The sequence below is a fragment of the Amphiura filiformis genome, chromosome 20, assembly GCF_039555335.1.
Source record: "Amphiura filiformis chromosome 20, Afil_fr2py, whole genome shotgun sequence".
NCBI lineage: Eukaryota > Metazoa > Echinodermata > Ophiuroidea > Amphilepidida > Amphiuridae > Amphiura > Amphiura filiformis.
Window position 1 is genome coordinate 38255902 of NC_092647.1, and position 19994 is coordinate 38275895.

At 36.8% G+C, this 19994-nt stretch overlaps 1 protein-coding gene across 1 annotated transcript; it reads left to right on the forward strand.

Moving 5' to 3' along the window:
* The first annotated feature begins 130 nt into the window (after positions 1-130).
* On the forward strand, positions 131-19747 carry LOC140142830 (single-strand selective monofunctional uracil DNA glycosylase-like). Its single transcript, XM_072164839.1, has 4 exons — positions 131-237; positions 7218-7324; positions 16848-17167; positions 19106-19747. Exons 3-4 carry the CDS (start codon positions 16856-16858, stop codon positions 19637-19639), a joined length of 846 nt encoding a protein of 281 aa, XP_072020940.1. The 5' UTR covers positions 131-237; positions 7218-7324; positions 16848-16855; the 3' UTR covers positions 19640-19747.
* Positions 19748-19994: the final 247 nt, after the last annotated feature.

A 19994-nucleotide genomic window follows, 5' to 3' on the forward strand; every position in this document is an offset into this window, starting at 1 on the left:
CAACACAACTGCGGTACGCCATCACTTGATATAAACTTTGTACAACTTCCATTTTGGTGCCTCATGAATTATTCATGTCTTGCGGTCCATTCAGCCGCTTGTTTTCCCTATTCAGTGTTCTGATTGGTTGATCGCGCTAATTGGTTTGGCACAACAGGTGCATTGTGACAGGTCACAGATTTGTTGTTGTGCGGAGAATGATCAGTAGAAAGGCTGCAGAATTTTGAAGACGGAATAGTGAGTGAATATGAATGTGCTGTTTAATAATGATTCACAAATCTGAAATTAATGCATAGGTGTAATATTTAACATGCAGCTGTAGTGTAAAGTGATAGATCTCATGAGTTATGTGAAAGAATGACAAAAGTCATGAATTTTGTACTTTGTATTAAAGTTGTTCTGTATTTTAAGCTTACCTCTTTGCATACTGTATATATTCTCAATCATAAAATATCAAATTGATAATTAAAATCTAGTCTACTGGACTTACCTCTCTGCACTAAGATTGAGAGTCGAGAGTCCATATTGTTTAAAAATGTTAATATAATATAAGCTTACTGTTTAATGGTGATTATATAATAAATCAGGACAGATACCAATAAATAAAACTGCATGTATTTTTTGTTTTATTGGCTATAGTATAAATGAAAGATTTCATTCACATCTATAATAAATTACCGAGTTGGAAACTTTTCATGATAAAAACCTGAACGTTGGTGATGCAAATTGCATTTTTGCAATGCTAATCATACACTGAGTAACGCTGCATATTCACTTCATATTTTAAAATCTTAGCGATTAAAGTCTAAAATTGAGCAAAAACAGCCTAAAATACATTATTCAGGGTCCAAAAAATACTGTACGGTTACCAAGCTATCACATATTTTAAAAGCATTGTTGTTTGCATGTGCATTTACTCGCGGGGTATGTTGTTTTTTGCGCAAATTTATGTGATGATCTGCATTTTTGACACGATCAAATGAAATTGAGTAAAGAAAGCGGGAAGAATAAACATGGGAACATCAAAATGAATGAGGAGAGTGCACAGATGCCATGGGTTGGCGATATTATACAATCCGTGAAAAAAATTGTACATTTAATGTTTTCACATTCACATATTTGTTAGCAGTTGATGGAGAAGAGGCACTACAATCTACTTCTACGAAAATACTCGTTAACGCCTGCTCAGCAACTAAACAAGGGATGTGTGTGGTGTCTCAAACATTGGACACTTGTGCTATGTGCTCTCATATACTGCGCCAATAAAGTATCCTTACAGTTGGAAAAATAATCACAATTTTAAAACTGAACAATATTGGGGTAAATTTGTTTTTTTAATAGATGCACTATCTAATCCTGCACATTAGGCCCCTAACACTCAATTTTGAGTTTCCCGTCACATAATTTCTGAAAACAAGTGAGGTAACTTTTTCATTATTCATTATTCATTATTTGTCTGCCTTTCATTATATGGCCAAGACGCATGTAAAATGTGTTGTTATTTGCTGCTCACTCACTTGAAGATGGATGTTTAGCCCAAATGAGATTCAAAAGTATAAAGAGTCTGCAAGGTTGACAGCAAAATGTATGTTTTGATTTTGATTTTTCCACAAAAAATAAAGGGATATTCATAATTTTTTTTGTGCAAATATAACCAGTTTTCATTGGTATTTTTTGGAAAATCACAATAATGAATTCAAGTGAGGGTCTGAAAATGAAGTGAGGGCGGGTGACGGGAAACTCAAAATCGACTTTCCTTGGCCTTATGACACCACATTGAATCCAATGTGACCTCAAGAAGTAAAGTTACAAGCATTTGAATAGACGAAGGTCCAGTTTTAAAAGTGACAAACTGGCCTATACATGGCGCAAACAGATTCCAACAAAGAGACAACACAGTTTCTTCAATGAAGCGTTATTTAAAGCAGTTTTATTTCAGTTTTTACTTCTCTGTACTTTTCAAAGCTTTCATTTTATTTGCCAGTTCTTTTGTTTCAATTTTCTTTTGTTCCTTTTGTTTTAAATTAAAGCCAAGCATAAAAATTAGCCATTCACCACTCTCAAACCAGATGTCTAGTCTGTGGAGTTTTGAATAGGCTAGTTTGTCACTTTTAAAACTGGACCTTCGTCTAATCAAATGCTTGTAACTTTGCTTCTTGAAATCACATTGGATTCAATGTGGTGTCATAATGTGCAGGATTAGCTAGTGCATCTATTAAAAAAACAAATTTACCCCAATATTGTTCAGTTCGGAAATTGTGATTATTTTTCCAACTGTAAGGATACTTTATTGGCGCAGTATATATACAACGGTGCAAGTAAAAAGGTGGCTCCTAGATGACTTAGGCATTGATGGCTCCCTTGAACTGCTCTACTGTAGGCAGTTCAATGATATTAGTGGGGAGCGCATCCCAGTCGACGCAGAGTTCTTGGGAAGAAGCTTTGCCTGTAGTTGTCTGAGCTAGAACCAAGCCGCATGAATCTCTACTGATGTTGTTGGCGAGTTGAGCGTTGTCTTGGTTTGATGTAGTCTGGAATTGGTATGGCTATTTGGTTGTTGATTGCCTTGTAGAATGTGGTCAAGCGGGCTTGCCTGCGTCTCTCTTCCAAGGTGGGGATTCCCAGATCTAATCTCATGGTGGTGACGCTGGGAGTTTCTGCATATGAAACGAATTGCTCTGCGTTGAATCTGCTCAAGTTGATCTATTTGGTTTTGTTTGTATGGGTCCCAAATAGTGGAGGCATATTCTAATTGTGATCTTACCAAAAATACTCTAGAGTATAACAATAACATCAAAAGGCATCAGTATACCATATCGGCAATAATGGCAGTCTTTGGTTTTATGGTTTTATATTTATTTTGATAGAATAAATCGCATAGGCCTACTCTCCTATAATCAATCACAATACTAGTAGTAGACATGGTAGAGTAGGCCTACTTGTAATTTTATATTCTGTCAAATAAAAAAAAAACTAAAATTGAGGATTGCCAATGAGGCTTGTTGTATGCTCAACCTCTATGCAAGAGGTATTTGTTAAACACAAGTGACTATGATCATGATGATCAAATGTAAAAAAAAGTGAAATATGCCAACTGTCTTGATGTGTTATGAACATCCTGTATGCCATGTACAGTGTATGGACATCACACACACATTGGATTAATATTTTGATCGTATTTAATACAACGTACCCGGGAGGCCGGGAATATACCCCATTTTATAATTTAACTCTCACACAAATACCTATTAAAGCCTGCCCTTGATTTTGCAGGGTATGTTACTTTATTAAAGTACATTAATGTGAAAATCAGAATTTTGACAAACGTGAAGGGTGTCATCCTCTGCAAATGTTACAATATTGCAAAGTGGGATACTTAAAAAAATAGAGAAGATCTCATCCCCTCTAGATCTATTTGATTTAATCAGCAGATCATCTTATAAATAGCCAAGTACATGTAGTTGGTTTTCAAGGCTTAATTTAAGGCTAACAAGTTTCCCGTTGCCCGCTTCATCACCTTTTTTTGCTGCATCAGAAGAAATTGATAAAAATTTCATAAATGGCTGTATTTCGCAGTGAAGATGATAAACAGTAGCAACAAAAACCCGCTCACTTGATGCATTCCAAATTTTAAAACAAGAGAAAATTAATGAGTAATTGCCATTGGTTTTGGAAAATACCAAAATCTGGGGGACTTTCTTTTTGGGACCCTGCATAACTTTAGCCCTAATCCTAACTCTAAACATATTCCTAATCCTAAGTGTAATGCTATAATTGCTATTACCTTTAATCCTAATCTGAAATGCCCTAAACCCTAACACCTTTTTGACCCTTCAGATATTTTACAGGCTGTTCCCGATTTACCGATTTTACTTCACAGACATGCATCAGTATCACCCTTGATGACATTGCATGCACCAAAGCTGCTATAAGTACAAGAATAACAAGATCATCTTGTTCTTAGATGGTAACACTGATTATGACAAATATTCAATTTATTAATATCCTTTGTAAGATGAATTACAGTAGTGAATAACTGGTAGGCATGGTTTGCCAGACACTGATTGACAGCACTTCTGGGCTGGGTCCTTGTCATCTAAGATGACTGAGTTGATGGTCTCTATAAACATATGTGTGTGTGGGTTGATTCTGTGGTTTGTGATTATTATGAAATCATAGTAGTTATGATGATGGATTAGAGGATGCTGGCTGGTTCTGGACTGAGACTTGGGTGATATATGGCGGGTTACTGAACTTTATAAGGTCTGAGTTGCTTCAAGAAAACTCAAAAGGAAGAGACAAAACCATTGACTGGGAAGACTGTAGCTTTAAAATGGAATATGAGGCATTTTCAGGAAAGTAGAAAATGCCCTGAGCATTTTTTAAACAGATTAATTGATCACTACACTGTTCGATATGCCTTTTGAAGCAAATCGGATATGGTTTTCATAATACATCTATTTATATTGTCTGAGACATAACAACACCGGTATATATGTCTCAGATATTGTCCTAATTAAGAATATATGCCAATTGATCAGTTCAAGTTAAAAGCCGAGCTTGTGTTTGATGGGATCAAATAAAATGAGATTTTGCCAGGCAAAATCAAAATTCTGTTTTAAATTTCAAAATCAATAGTTGTGACTGACAAACAACTCATTTAGCTTGATCAACTCATATCGAGGGGTCAGAGCCAAAAGGCCGTAAGTACAAAAACACCATTTAATAATACAGGCATTTAGTGCATTCTGGCTCTCATACATTCATGCATTAGTGTGGCACTTAGGGCTTTACATTTGTCTGAAAACAGTTTCTGTGGATATTAACTTGTTCATGATGTACACTCATAAGGTGCCCATTGTTGTAAGAATTACTTTGGTACCAGACAGCCCTATGTGCAAAAAAGCCATTTTGAGATACAGGTATTTTGTACTTGGGCCTTCTGGCTCTCACACATTCATGCATTAGTGTTGCACTTAGGGATTTACATTTTTGCTGATAACAGTTTCTGTGAGTATAGCTTCATTTATATGGCTATATAAATTCATAAGGTGCCCAGTGTTGTAAGAATTATTGGGGCCTTTTGGCTCTGACCCCTCGATATGTAGAACTTACAGTGTATGTCTAATGATGACACAAGTGACTTTTGCGGGTAGTAAAGGAGATCTGTGGTTCAATTCCTGGGTGGGATTGCATTTCCTGTTACTAGTAGGTAGCTCCATTGAAGCATGTTATGCCAAAACTGTTGAAAACTTATTGAATTTGTTAATTTCTGTTGGTCAAACCCATATTTTCCTTGAATAAAGTGTTGGCATAATTAGATAGGAAACAGGCCAATTAAAGTTACTTACCCCTCTGACAATTGGAGGGTGTACTCAGGTAGGCTTCCATGATGTCTACACTGTGTGGGATACTTATGGTCTGTGATGTATGTAATTGATTGTTACATATGATGATGGATCAGTGGATGGCCAACTGGTTCAGGCTTGAGAGATGCTGGATGGTAAATTACAGGTCTTTGAACTTAGCGTAATATTGGATTTGGTGAAACTTGCAAGACCTGTATTACACCTGAATGTTATGTCAGGTAGTCAGAAGTCAAGCCAGATCAGTCCTAGACCAGTGGTCTTTTAAATTAAAATTTCAACTTAATATTTGGGAGCCAGAAGTCAACCTAGTTGAATACAAAACATAAATGATCCACTTAGAGCAGTGTTAATTTTGTTCAGAATATCTCTGCTAGTCTGCTTGTAACCAGGGGCATCCAGGACCAACAAGCCAGGGGGAAAAAGTTCCAAATCGTCCTGCTGACTCGCAACTAAAATGACTTTACCAGGACGAAATGTGTGTGAAGTGTGCAAAAATATCCCAATTTAATGCTAAAATGAGCCGAAAGGAGGACAATTGTGGCCTATAAATTAAAGCCTGGTCAAAACAAGATGCATGTCAGCATGTGACAATGTTTGGTCAATTTATTCAGGGTATTTTGAGGTAGGGAACTTGTCCCTCTGCACCCATGGTTGGTACGCCTCTACTTCTAACTTTCCCTAAGATACATACACATCTTTGTTGTGATATTACTCTAACTTTCTAAGAGAAATGTTTGGACTAGAAAGTCATGCTGACCCATTCCATGTCAACTCCAGGGATGTGCACCATGCACCTCTTCAATTTTTTTTTTTTTCTGTGTGGTGGTAGATATTGATGAGAAAGTAAAATTCGAAAATTTGAGCTTCATACTCCATTTCGTTTTCCCGTGGCATCAATTTGAAATTTAGGGGGTCAGCGTAAAAATGTATAATGCCTTAAAAACAACGTTGGAGGTCCATAAATGTATAAAGGGAACCATTTACAACTTTGAAAAGTATGTATGCTGGGGTACTTATTTGTGTAGAATTCAAATCTGGCATCAGAAAACTTGTAACTCCTTTACTTTAAAAGATATAGGGCCCTCAAAATGCAACCAGTCCATCAGGACCAACTTTGGACCCCAATGTCAAAACTCCAAAAGTAAAAATAATTTTACCGTCCATTTTTTGCCAGTCAGAGCCCTTTGGTAGGACATTACTCTTATCCAATATTGAGCCTATTAGAATACTTTTAGCTGAGATATTACCCATACAAAACCCCAATTGTACATTTTTGTACATTTGAGCCCCCCTGAAAACCAATGTCAGACATTTTGCCCCATACCATCAAGTTGATCAGGTATGTTGAAGATATGTCCTTGGACAACATTTCTGAGAGATATTGGCTTTGGGACTCGATTAAGAGCTCCAACACAAAGGGCTCTGAAGCTAGGTTGCATTCTCCATAGAGTTGTACACATTTTGATTTACATGTTGCATTTTGATGACATGTACATCTAAATAAAGGAGTTACAAGTTTTCTGATGCCAGATTTTGGATTTTACAAATCTACCCCAGGATACATACTTTTCAAAGTTGTAAATCTCCTTTATACATTCATGGACCTCCAAAGAAACTATCAAATTTTTACGCTGACCTCTAAATTTCAAATTGCACAATCCCTGGAGATGAAGCTCAAATTTTCGGATTTTACTTTCTCATCAATATCTGGAAAAGAAAAAACCTGGTGCACAATTGTTCTGCTAATTGTTCTGGTTTTTTTGTGTGTCTTTTTGTTGTTGAAATTTTGTCTTGGCAGAGAATTGAGTGTATAACTTGATATCATTGTTCATTTTTTTGTTTTATTAGTATGCTTCAATGACAATAACTTGAGAAGACAAAGACTGCACATCAGTAACATCAGGTTAACAAGTACCACAATACAGATACAGTGGCTGTGCATGTCACAACCTCAGGTAAGTGATCAAATTCTGCTGTGGGTAACTTTTAGGTTTCAATACATTTTCAGAAAGTTCAGTCTTAAATACTGGAGGAGAACAGTTAAGGTAAATGTACTATAAATTCCTTTTATTAAAAATAAATATTGCAACATTTCCACAAAATGTTAGATCTTATTAGGTGTGTTTAGACGGTAGCCTACATTTGAATGTTACTTACAAGCGAGCCAGCAATTAAATTATGCTACAAGCGAGTGTGTGTCCACACGGGACTTACTTGTAAGCCAACTCACTTGTAAGAGTGACCTTCACTGGTAAATTATGCCATGATTATGCACAATCAGAATAGGATTGGGTCATCAAGGTCATGCTTACAAGCGAGCTAACATGCAAGTCTTGTTCACACTGGCCTTACATTTGAATGTTACTCGCTACATGTAAGATATCTTACATGTAAAATCGTCACTTGTAACTTGCATGTAGCTACATGCGAGTGCGTTTAGACGGGCACTACATACAAGTTTACATTTGAATGTAGTTACAAGCGACTTTACAAGCGACCGTCTGAACAAGCCTACTGTTAGATATGTCCCCTTTTAATTTTGATGAGATGAACAAATGAGGTAAAACAAAATTATTGATATTTAATTTCAGCACCAATCTTGCCAATAAATGCCGGTCTTGACTGAGGTCGGTCATCTTGATGTGGTATATGAACATCCCATACCTCATATACGTACAGTGTTATGAACATCACATACACAAGCAAATGTTACCATATTCCTCTCTTGAGAATAGTTCGCGGGCTCTTTTAAAAAACTTAAATTTATATGAAAAATTTTTTTAAAAAGTGTCTGTTATTTTTCAAATTCAGGGAAAATGTAAGCTAAAGCTACTGATTATAAAATGGTAATTTTCTCTAAAACATGACTTTAATATTTTATACTTAGTTGTTGATAGAGTTATCTGCATTGGGAGGTCCTCGACTCAGTAGTGATGAAATGTCATTAAAATGTTCACTAAAGATTATATAATCAAATGTAAAACATTTTCAGTTTAGCATAAAAGAGCCACTCAATCATAACTGAAATGCAAAAGGGACAAGGACGGGATTTTGAATTTCCAGAACATGTGTCACTGACACAGTTGAATAGGGCTGTTATAAATGGGCTGCAGCTATTTAGCAAACCGCCCATGCTACCATGTCTGAAGGTGAAGTTCACTTGACTCTTCAATAAGTATACAAACTATGTGTTAGCTAGAGACAGTAGACTGTAGTATGAGAATGATATGTGGAAGCTGTTGGTGATCTGTCCATAAATCAAGCCGGGGGGAAATTTGGGTTTCCTCGTGCAATTTCCTCGCGTTACCTGTATTTCTTCCTGAATTGTTGATGTATTAGGTGCTTAAGAAATATCTGGAGGAATATTTTAAACAATATCTGAACCAATTAATTAAGATTTCGCACCAATTTGTGTATGTTTGATGGTAGATTCTAACTCTTAATAGCTGAAAATAGTTTAGTTTAATAATGTGTACACAACTTGCAGCAGCTCAGGTTTAGTAACATTTGTTTTTAATGCCAAACTTAAGTCACAAAATATGCTGTCAAATGCTGTCTGCATATTGGGGTATTCCAAATGAAATCCATACACCCCCTATGCAAAGACATGACCTAAATCTCCCACACAGGGAGCATGAATTTCAAATGAAGTCCCCCCCCATTTAGGTAACGGAACCCCATTTGAAGTTCACATTCCTTTGTGGAAGATTAAGGTCATGTCTTCCATTGGGTGTGTATGGATTTTAAAGACCCATTCAGTGATCCCAGTGCAAGTGTAGAAAAATTAAAAATTGTTTGTAAATTGCTTAATAGTGAAGGACAAGTCATTCAAATTGTCATTTGGTATTTTTGAAATGACAAATTTGGCAAAAAACGAAGAAAACTGTAGTACTGACGAAGTTGAAGCCCCATTCAAATACATGTAGCTAATTTAGATACTGTCAGTATCTAAATTACAGATTTGTATAAAATGTCTTATTTTGTCTTAAATACACAGCTTTCGGCTGAACCACTTGCAGGCTATGTTCTATGACAAAGACAAAGGTACCAAAATCTGAATTTTGATGATTTTTACGATCGTCCGGATGAGCAAATCACTGAATGGGCCTTTAACTGGAATAGCCTATTAGTACATTATCAGTACTGTACATGTAGATCTAATTAGTTATTGAATATTCCATTTAAAGTATGTCTGATAATGGTACAGAAGTTCTTGGAATCAGTTTTTAGTTCAAAAGCAAATTCTATAAATGTAAGGTGTGACCTAAAGTTTGGTCTAAAACCCAAAATAACCCAGCAAACACAAAACATTTTAAACAGGTTATATTTTGGACTTTTGGTAAAAATGTTTTAATAACATTAAATGTTGGGTTATATAATGAAAATGTTTTAAAACATTCTGTATGAAAACACAATACAAAATATTTTTAAATGTTTTGAAAATGTTATTGAAAAATATTTTCTGCAAACATTTTTTGCCAAATATTTTGTCAACACTTGAATAACGATATGTTAGAATGTTTAATCAAAAAATGTTTTTTAATGTTATGAAAACGTTTTATACCCTTTATATAACCCAACATTTAAACGTTTTCTGGCAACCTTTTCTAACCTTTTGCGAATGATGTCGAAAACATTTTGTGTTTGCTGGGAAGGTAAAGGATGTTACAGTCTGTGAGTTCACTTGGCAGGATCATAGGTTTCATTCATTCTATCAGCGTTATTGGGTGTCTATATAGGTAACACCCATCACACACCCAGAGTTGCATAGGTACAGTGAAATTGTTTGTTCAGTATTTATTTTTACATATATTTACACCACTATTTTCCAATCTAGTGCAACATTTTAAAATGTAGTTATTATTTTAGGCACTCAGGTGTATAATGCTTGAACTTTAAGATGAGCCAACTCCTGAAAAAAGGAAAATGTTTGAAATTATTGAAGCGCTAACAATCGATTGCATGAAAATTTTAACAATTTGTGTTCAAAATCAGTATAATTCGCTTCCTGCAAATGCACAGGTGAAATATTGTGCATTGTAGTATGATCTTTGAGCTGAAGCAGTTTTAGGGAGGATGAGAATAGTACCCAAGCCACTAAGTTCAATGTGATTACCTTGGAAGTATGCTGCAATTACGGACTTTGAATCTAGGGATTTGAGTAACAATCTTGATAATCAACAATGTATCATAGAGCTATGCTTACTTGCTCAATTGAGTTTAAGTTGTGTGTTTTTGTAGTGATAAGTGCAAAGGTGAGACTTCCAGAGCAGATGGTTCTACAAAAAGTGTAAACAAAACACTTTTTGTGACGAAATTGCACATACACGTAGGCGCCGTTTTTTGTGAAGCATCAGGTACTTTCAAATTGCATGAAATTATGTTACCAAAATAAGTCTCAATACAATATGTACACCAATGATGTGTCATAGAAGGTATGTATGGCTTTTATTGAGTGGCTTTAAACAGAGATTTGAACTGGTACCATAAACTGGGATACATACTTGGTACAAGTGACCATACGAGGATGCATGTGCCACAAACATGGGTAGCACGTTTCTGCCATTTTTGTATATCAATCACCATTTTGTCTAAGCCAATTTTGGTTTTCATGGATTGATCAGTTTTTTAAAATTTTCTCTATTTGTTTCAAGTTGCCAAATTGAAAATGTGTAAAAACTCTGGCCCACAATATAGCGATGGTTCCAAATTTCTCTCTACCCTAACCCAACTTGAGTAACCCTCCAGGATCATATGTTTATTCCATACCAGGTTAAAGGTAGGATCTTAGCCCATGCATGTGGGTCGACAATAAGTCCAGGTGCGTATGCGAACTTATAAAACTGTTTGCAGAAGGGAACTTGCTCTTAAGCACTGACAAGACTATAGGAGCATCAGCCAAATGCAAAATACAAATCTAGTGTTTAATAATCTAAACAATCTAAAGATCTATTCATTTTAAATATAGGTGTATATGGATATACAGCTCTGTGATGAACAGATTGAATAACAAATACTTTTTGCATCACATATTTGATGTGTAGTAAATGTATAAATCAGGCTGCAGGGTTTAAAATTTTGGTAATATTGAGTGGTCCATTCTTGCCTGAAGATCTAGGTGTATGGTTGTAGGAATCCTTTCAACTTCAGATTTACACTATGTCTTTCATTATGGTCTTCTATACTTTATTGCATTATAGATCAGCATACATCATACATGTTGATGGTTTCATTAACCCTAACCGAACCCGTGTTTTTTGCTATCGGAAGGGTGAAGAAAAAACAAAAAAGGAGAGAAGGTGAACAAAGAAGTCACTTGGTACCCCCGGGATTTGAACCTCGGACCCCTCGCATGCCATGCAGAAGATAACCGACCTGTAGCCACGGAGGTTACGCTGCCCCATTCAGCGATTCCCTGGGTATATATGACTTAGGCTGCATGGTTGCATCATCAAGTCACATGGAATGCATGCACGCACTGTGGTTTTAATAATAGTGAGCTTTAGTGAGTCTTGGTTCGGTTAGGGCTCATATTGAAATTCCCTTACACAGGAAGGTGTGCGCCATCCTGTAGCTTTCCTGTGCTAGCCTTCTTTTGTTAAAATCCTGGGCAGGGTGTATCACTGATGCATATAATCCATCCGTTTTATGACCGAGCTTTCCTGAGGCGCACGCTTAGCGAGGGGAATCCTGACTTCTTTCTGTGTGAAAATGTGGTAGGGTATTTCAATATGAGCCCTAATGGAGCTGGTCCAGGTCCATGACATGTGACTGTGCATTACCTCTATAAGGCTCATAATCTCAGTTGATTTTCTGTAGGTGGTCTTGCGGTAACCTGTTGCTAAATAGTTGCACCATCATGTCACTTGGCGCATTGGACTGACAGGGATATTGTATGTAAAGTAGTTACAAAGACATATGCACCTGCTTGTAGTGTTTCTGTCAACTGTGCTGCGTGTAGCAGTGATAATTGCTGATCATCATGATCATATCATGGTGTGTTAGCATCCAAGGCTATGTATTGTGGAAGTTGGGATTCATGTATGACTATTTACCACTGTTGGTAATATCTTGATCTTACTGATTCTTAGGAAATGAAAGGTAACCTTTTTTGATCATTACGGATATCAAGAATAGTAGGAGGCATTTAAAGACATGTGAGGTTTTCTGTAAAACATATTTTGCCCCATTGTACCACATGCAGTGGCATAATGAATAGGGGGCCATTTGAGTGCCAAATGAACTGTAAGTGTATGGGAGAACTAGGGTATTTCATCACTGTTTCCATGGAAGATCACACTTTTTCACAAGGTATGTGTGTCTTGCCTCAGCAGGCTCAGAAATTCAGCAAGTATCCATTCTCACAGAGATTCTCCTAAACTGATTTTCGTGAATCTAAAGAGATTACTGATTTTTGAGCTAATACACTTAGTAAATGGGGTGGGGGTCAATGCTAGGTGGTTCTTGCCTTGGGGTACCTCTCATGCATGTGCAGGGATATCCAAATGTGACCCATATCACCCATCTTAAATGACGAAAATGACACATAGAGGGGACCTATTTTGAGAATCTGACCCTTTCCATGATGAGAATGACACATGGGGGAGGGGCATATAAAGAGAATCCAATTTCTGACCCTTTCCATGATATTGCAGATATTTTTATATCTAGCTTTCTTTGACCTCTTACAGAGGTTTATTCACCTGATCTGAAGCAGCAGATGTGATAACCTTTGCAGGACTTTTGGTAAAGAAATTGAATATCATACCCAATCAGACAGTCACAGGATTGTTGTTAGCCAAGGATACCGACCACATTCCAACCCCCTCCCAAGTTTGATAAAAACTGCTAACCATCTATTTATGAACAAGTTGTCAGCCTTGCAGTTTCGTCAGCCTTGTACATCACACGTTGTGTGTCCTATACCGCCTGGTGTCAGTCTTGGATATGCAGAGCCTTCTCAACTCCAACTATACAGTCTCTCTCTCATCACTGCCATCTTGGGCTGCCATCAGACCCAACAGAAGCCTTCAATTTAAAATGTTTGTCATATATCATATGTATGTTGACTCAACATTTTCTTAGCCTTCGTGCTCAACACAGGTGTAGGGTGTTTGATTTACATATTCCTTGCAGCCAAGTCCCACTTTTCCCATAATTTTCAATAAAGGGATCCTAAATGCAATACATCAAGTGACTCACATCCCAGCTCACAGTTCTTTATGTGGTTAACATGAATCGGTAGGATTTGATGTGGTTTTATGCATTGAAAAGTACAAAGTACTCATCGCTGTTGCGCCATCATTACCAATAAGGGGACCAATATAGTATTTGACATGATGGTGTCCCTGTTCTCTTTATGTGGTTACTGGTTATACAATTGAATAAGTAGGATTTGATTTGGTTACATGCATCGAATGGTACATATAAATACCATAGAGATCAATGTTTCTCGCCCTCATTTCAATTCCAGTAATGTGAGGCCATGAGGGGGCTTACAATGTTGGCATGTGACTATACATCTGTGATATTGTGGTTGAAATGATCTCAGATTTTATTCCATTGTATGCATCAGTTATTACAATAAAAAAGGAAATCCAGTAGGGTACATGTAGCATGACTCATCTGATAGGGGGCACTGGGTTCTGATTGAGGGGCACTGGGTCTGATTAAGGGGCACCTGCCATTTTTTGCTGTTTCTCTATGGAATGTTGACTCTGCCCCTATGATGCTATGCCATGTGAGACAATCCACTGCATTCATTAATTAATAATTGTACATATATGTTCAGCTATCAAAAATCCAGTTCCTGCCTTTCTGGAATCTTATATTCTTCAAGACCCATTCCAGCATTCCCTAGTTCTTTCCATTCCAGTCCCATTTCAATGTGATCTCTTTCAGATCCCTACTTACATCATGGACGGATGCAACTCATTCAGAACCTCGTATTTCTATAAGGCTGCTGCCAAAAATTTGAATTTTCTGGGAATTGGAGATATTTGACTCCACAGTGATCATCAAATCCACTTAGCTGTTTATAATTATTTTACTCATTATTATCAGATCCTAAGCCTCTACTTTAACCTCTGTTCCAAAACAGATCCTTTGCGAATTCAGTTTGCTCCGATCAATGAAGAACCCCCATTTTGTTCCACATCAGTTCCTTGAGACTCCTTCCCATTTCTTTAAAACTCACCATTCAAATACCAAACCAGTTCTCTATCTAAGTGCATTCCACATCAGTTCGTTAAGACCACTTCCCATTTCTTTGAGACTCGCCATTCATTCCAAACCAGTTCAATATCCTAAGTGCATTCCAATTCGATCAGTTCAGAAGACCTCTCCTTATTTCTTTGAGACTGGCTATTCATTTGAAACTCCATGTTTGGTCCAGCCCAATACTCTTTCTGCCATTCCCATTTCTGACTTTCAACCTGTCACTTCTGGAGCAGAACCAAGATTTTGAAAATGGTCAGATTAATTAGGGTTAAGTTAGCTCAAAGTTGCTGAAATAGGCCAATTTTGCATGACTTTATTGCAGATTTGCAAGGGCACTGGTTCCCCTTCTCTGTAATGTAGCATCGTAAATGCATGGGGTGAAATTTCCTTAAAGTGAGCATTTTGAAAAATCCTTATCAATCGGGCCTAGAACTGATGCTACACCACCAACGCCACTGTACCCCCTGGATCCACCACTACACTCATAATAATTAATTAAAGTTGAATCCCATCCACAGGTTCCCATCCTGTCACCTTCAGACTGAACACCAAGTGACTCACATAATGTACCTGTTTTCTGTTGTGGTTTACATGACTATTTCGTGTCTGCTTTGGTAGCATACATCATGAGTAAACCAGTCCAACATGCCATATCCCTCATCCCATCACATTCAATAAGAGGACCCAACATTAAAAGCTTAGCATTGCATCCCACGACTCCATTGTGGTAACATAAATGTATGATTTCATTATTGTAGCATGTGCCATGACTGGTGCAAGTCAGAGCTATGATATCAATGATGTCGAATAATAAAACACCCACTTGCAGGGTTGCCAAAAGATTTCAGCCCGAATTGCGGGTCAAATAATCGAAAAGTCGCCCAGTTTTTCTCTTTACCATTGGTTTCTATGGGACATGAAACTATCGGAAGTCGCGGGAGCCAATGTTGAAAAGTCGCCCAAATTTTTTTCTTAACCATTGGTTTCTGTGGGACAGGAAATTGTCAAAAGTTGTGGGAAAAATCTTCAAAAGTCGCCCAATTGGGCTACCAAATCGCGGGTTTGGCAACCCTGCCCACTTGAGCTGTACTATTGGGGAAAACTATGGAAATTCACAGAACAAAATCATTGCATGAAGTGAGTCATGTACGTACTACTATGCAATGTTCAGAAGGGATTTTCTACTCGATTTCAGATGCACTAAATGAGGGTTCATATTTGAGCATATCTTCCTATCTCACACTGTTAATGTTATGATTCAATTGGCTATTTTAGGAATGGCAGTCTGCTGGACAGGTCATTGTATCCTGCATTTAAAAATGTATTTTTGCTCCTGACTAATCTTTTTTCTTGATCAATCTTTAGCATATGGTGTGAAGTGGATTTTTTATTAGCTTAGGAAAGATTTGCACCCGCTCTTCCACAAAAGTCCCCTTTTGCTTTTTTTTTCAATAAGGTTCAAAAGTGGGAGAAAAATTGACAGACTGTCCACGTTTTGGTGATAAGGCATTCTAAAAGTTCAGAAAAGGGCTATTTCTAGGGGATTAGGTTCCTTTTTACAAAAAATCTAAAAGCGCACTTTTTCAAAAAATATCCACTTTTTGGAAGTCCCGTACCCCAAAAAATAAATCCTGCAGGCGTGGATTTGCAGCATATACAATATATTATGAAGCTTACTGACTGAAATCCTGACTGAAACTGATCAGTTTCAGTAAACTTTGCAAACATTGACTCCTGTTTCTTAGCTGCAATATAGCTCAATCAATACTTACCATTAGCTAGCCTTGCACTATATTATATGGGCTATTCCAGTTGAAATCCACACTACCCCTGTGGAAGATTTTGGAAATATCTTTCAGGGGGATATATTTTCAAATGTAATTGGTCAGGGTTAATCATTTTGAAACCCATACTCCCCTGTATTATGGCATAACCTATATCTTCCACACAACTGGAGTGAGTATTTCAAATGGAAGCTATACCCAATTGTCTATTCTATTCAAAACCCATACTCCCTCTGTTGAAGACTTAAGCTAAATCTTCCACAGGGGTAGTGTGGATTTTAAATGGAATAGCCCAATGAGCCAAATGGCCTCAATTCCAGTTACCTCCATTCAACAACCATAGTTCAAAATTTAACCTTAAGTTGCAGAGTATGAGTTTTTGTACCAAAGGTCATTTGATGAATGTACAAATATATATCTGGGTTAAGGAACCAAGCCTAGATAGATGATAGGTGTTTCTTTTATTTTCATACAGAATACATCATGGCAACTAAAGCTAAAAGGCAGAAAACTACCAATCAAAAACCAGCACCGTCAGCCACACCCATACTGTCCACCCCACCAACAGCTACACCAGGGAGTTCCCAGATGGCAGAAGACTTCTTGAAGCTGACAGATGCTCTGTGTACCGATCTGAGGCAGTTGAAGTTTGTAGACCCTGTGGCATATGTGTATAATCCTTTAGAGTATGCCAAGGAACCACATGAAGATTATGTGAGGAAATTCTGTAACTCACCTAAAGAAGTCTTGCTGATGGGTATGAACCCTGGCCCATTTGGAATGGCACAAAATGGAGTAAGCTACAGTGTTTTATTATGGTATACTTAAGGGTACTACACCTGCCCAATTTTGTGCCTATTTTTGCATTTTCTCAAAAATTATAGCGCATTGGTGACAAGTAAGATATGTATATTATAGGGGCAAGGACTACAACTACTGCACTGGAAATTTTATTTCAGCACAGACAACAGTTGTGGAGTTACAGTCAAAAATGAGGGAAAACCAAAATTTGATCAATAAATCAATAACTACTTGCCTTGAGTTGCTGAATTTTCAGTGCAGTAGTTGTAGTCCTTGCCCCTATAATATACATATCTTACTTGTCACAAATGCTCTATAATTTTGAGAAAAATGCAAAAATAGGCACAAAATTGGCCAGGGGTGTAGTACCCCCTTATCCTGATTCCAGAAAAATACAGCACCATTTATTTTTTCATTAAAAAATATTATTCTGGCTTTGCCAAGTGAAACAATAGCTAAATCTTTAAAATATGGTAATGATTTGTCAAATTTTAATATTTGCACAAATTCTTTTTTCTTTTTTCGAAATCTGATTTAGAAAATCTTCATAACAGTAACTTATTTCCCTTACAGTTAATAACTTTTTTTAAGTGATTGTTTTTAAAAATGTTCCTCGATTTAATGATTTTATTTCCAACAAAGCACACCATCAATCAAACAAATTAACTTGTGTACAGTATTAATTTGTTTTATTTTGTAAATTAAATCTAATATTGGAACTAAAATTTTCCAACTCACTTTGCTATGTTGTGTCCAAAACCATCTGATTTCATCAGGCATCTGATTGATGATGGTGTGACAAATTTTAAACAAAATTAACCAGTTCATACAAAGGTTTTCCATATTATATGGATAGGCAATAAACAACGAAGTCATACTTGGAAGTTATCAAATAATGGTAAAACTGAAGGTTCTTTTGGTTTGAGGTTCTTTAAGAGAAAATTAAGAAAATGAAATACTAGTATAATTTGTAGGTACCCGGGAACCTATGTATGTCACCATTTAAGAGAAAAACAATAAGGTACAAGATAACATCCATGCTGTGCACTTGTATCAAACCAGAGAAGAATGTTTCCTGATCATGGACAGCGGTAGAGCAGGCTCTTGTCTACTGCCTCTACGGTCCTGATCAAACTACTACAATTTCTGAAATACTGATGCCAATAGAGGGCAGTGTGACTTGTTAGAAAATTGCTGATTTGTATCAGTATTCAGTGCATGGGGAGCAGGATATTAAATTTGAATGCTAACGGATTGACGTGCAATTAAATCATACACATAAATTTTTTCCTCTCAAATTATTGTTGTTTTCACAGACAGTGCCAGTTCTAAATGTTAGATTCATGGTAAATGCATGTAGTCAATACAACTATAATAATAATTATAATATGATTGTACAAAATTTCAGCTCTACTCTGACTTCCTTCAGTCACAGTTTTTGATTATTTTATGTGTATTGATGGGTGGCAGGTGTTTGCCTAATAAAGCATTGTAAATCTACTGTAATACTGAGTATAATGTTAAAAGTAGATTAGAAATGAACAGAAAAACAACACATCCCTCCTGTTAATTTCATGCCTCTGGTGATATTCATTTAGGTTAATTAGGGTTCTGCTCTTGTATAGAGCTGCATCCTGGAATGATATAACAAATAATAACAATATAACAAAAATAGTCTTCAGTAAAATGTTTTTTATTAAGTTTTAAAAGCTAGATATTGTAAATACACTTAGGAAATATTTTCTAATTTAAAAAAAAAAAATTTGATCAACTTCACCAAAAATGGTTGAAATCAGGCTTTTTTTAGCATTTCAGCAGCAAAATTGAGCTTTTTCAACAATTTTGGGTGAAAATTGTGAAAATTACTCAAAGTAATTACATTGTATTTTGTATCTGATGCATATTTCCAACCTTTATTTCCGTGACCTGCAGGTACCATTTGGTGAATATGACTTTGTTATCAACTGGATGAAGATAACCGGCAATGTCGGGAAACCACCGAAAGAGCATCCAAAACGTCAGATCATCGGCATGGATTGTCAGCGCAGCGAAGTAAGCGGCAACCGCTTCTGGACTCTATGGAAATCACTATGCCAAACTCCCGAGGCATTTTTCAGTCATACATTCGTTTACAACTACTGCCCTCTTGTGTTCATGATGGAGTCAAGCAAAAACATTACGCCCCCGATGCTGAAGGCCAATATGCGCGATCCGTTAATGAATATATGCGATGATTTTATATGCAAGATGATCAAGTTACTTGGAATTAAAGTGGTAGTTGGGATTGGTAAATTTGCAGAGCAGAGGACTCAGAAAGCTTTGAAAAATGCAGGTATAGAAGATGTAAAAGTGGTGTCTATTATGCACCCAAGTCCTATCAACCCGGCAGCTAATAAAGGATGGAATCAGATAGTTATTAAGCAACTCACTGAACTTGATCTTATACAATATTATAAACCTAGTTAAAGAAAGTATTTCTAAGATATTAAACCATCCCTAATTCATAGGGTTTCATTGAACATTTGGTTTAATAACTAAATAAGGTTGAAGCCTGGATCAGTGGCGTAGTTGGGGGTTTTTCCAGGGGGGGCAAGCCTGTATGGGGCGGGGCCCAAATCCACCAAACAAAAATTTTGCCGCCCCTTCCTCCGAAAAGGTTGACCCAATTTTTTTTCCGTGGTTTGAAAAAGTGAAATTGCAAAAAAAAAAAAAAAAAAAGGATTATAGGTGCTAGCGCCCTAAAAGCTACACATTTTGATATACCCCCCGTATTGTTTGTAATAAACGCTCCGGGGGCGTTGCATTTTTCCAAAAGGGGGGG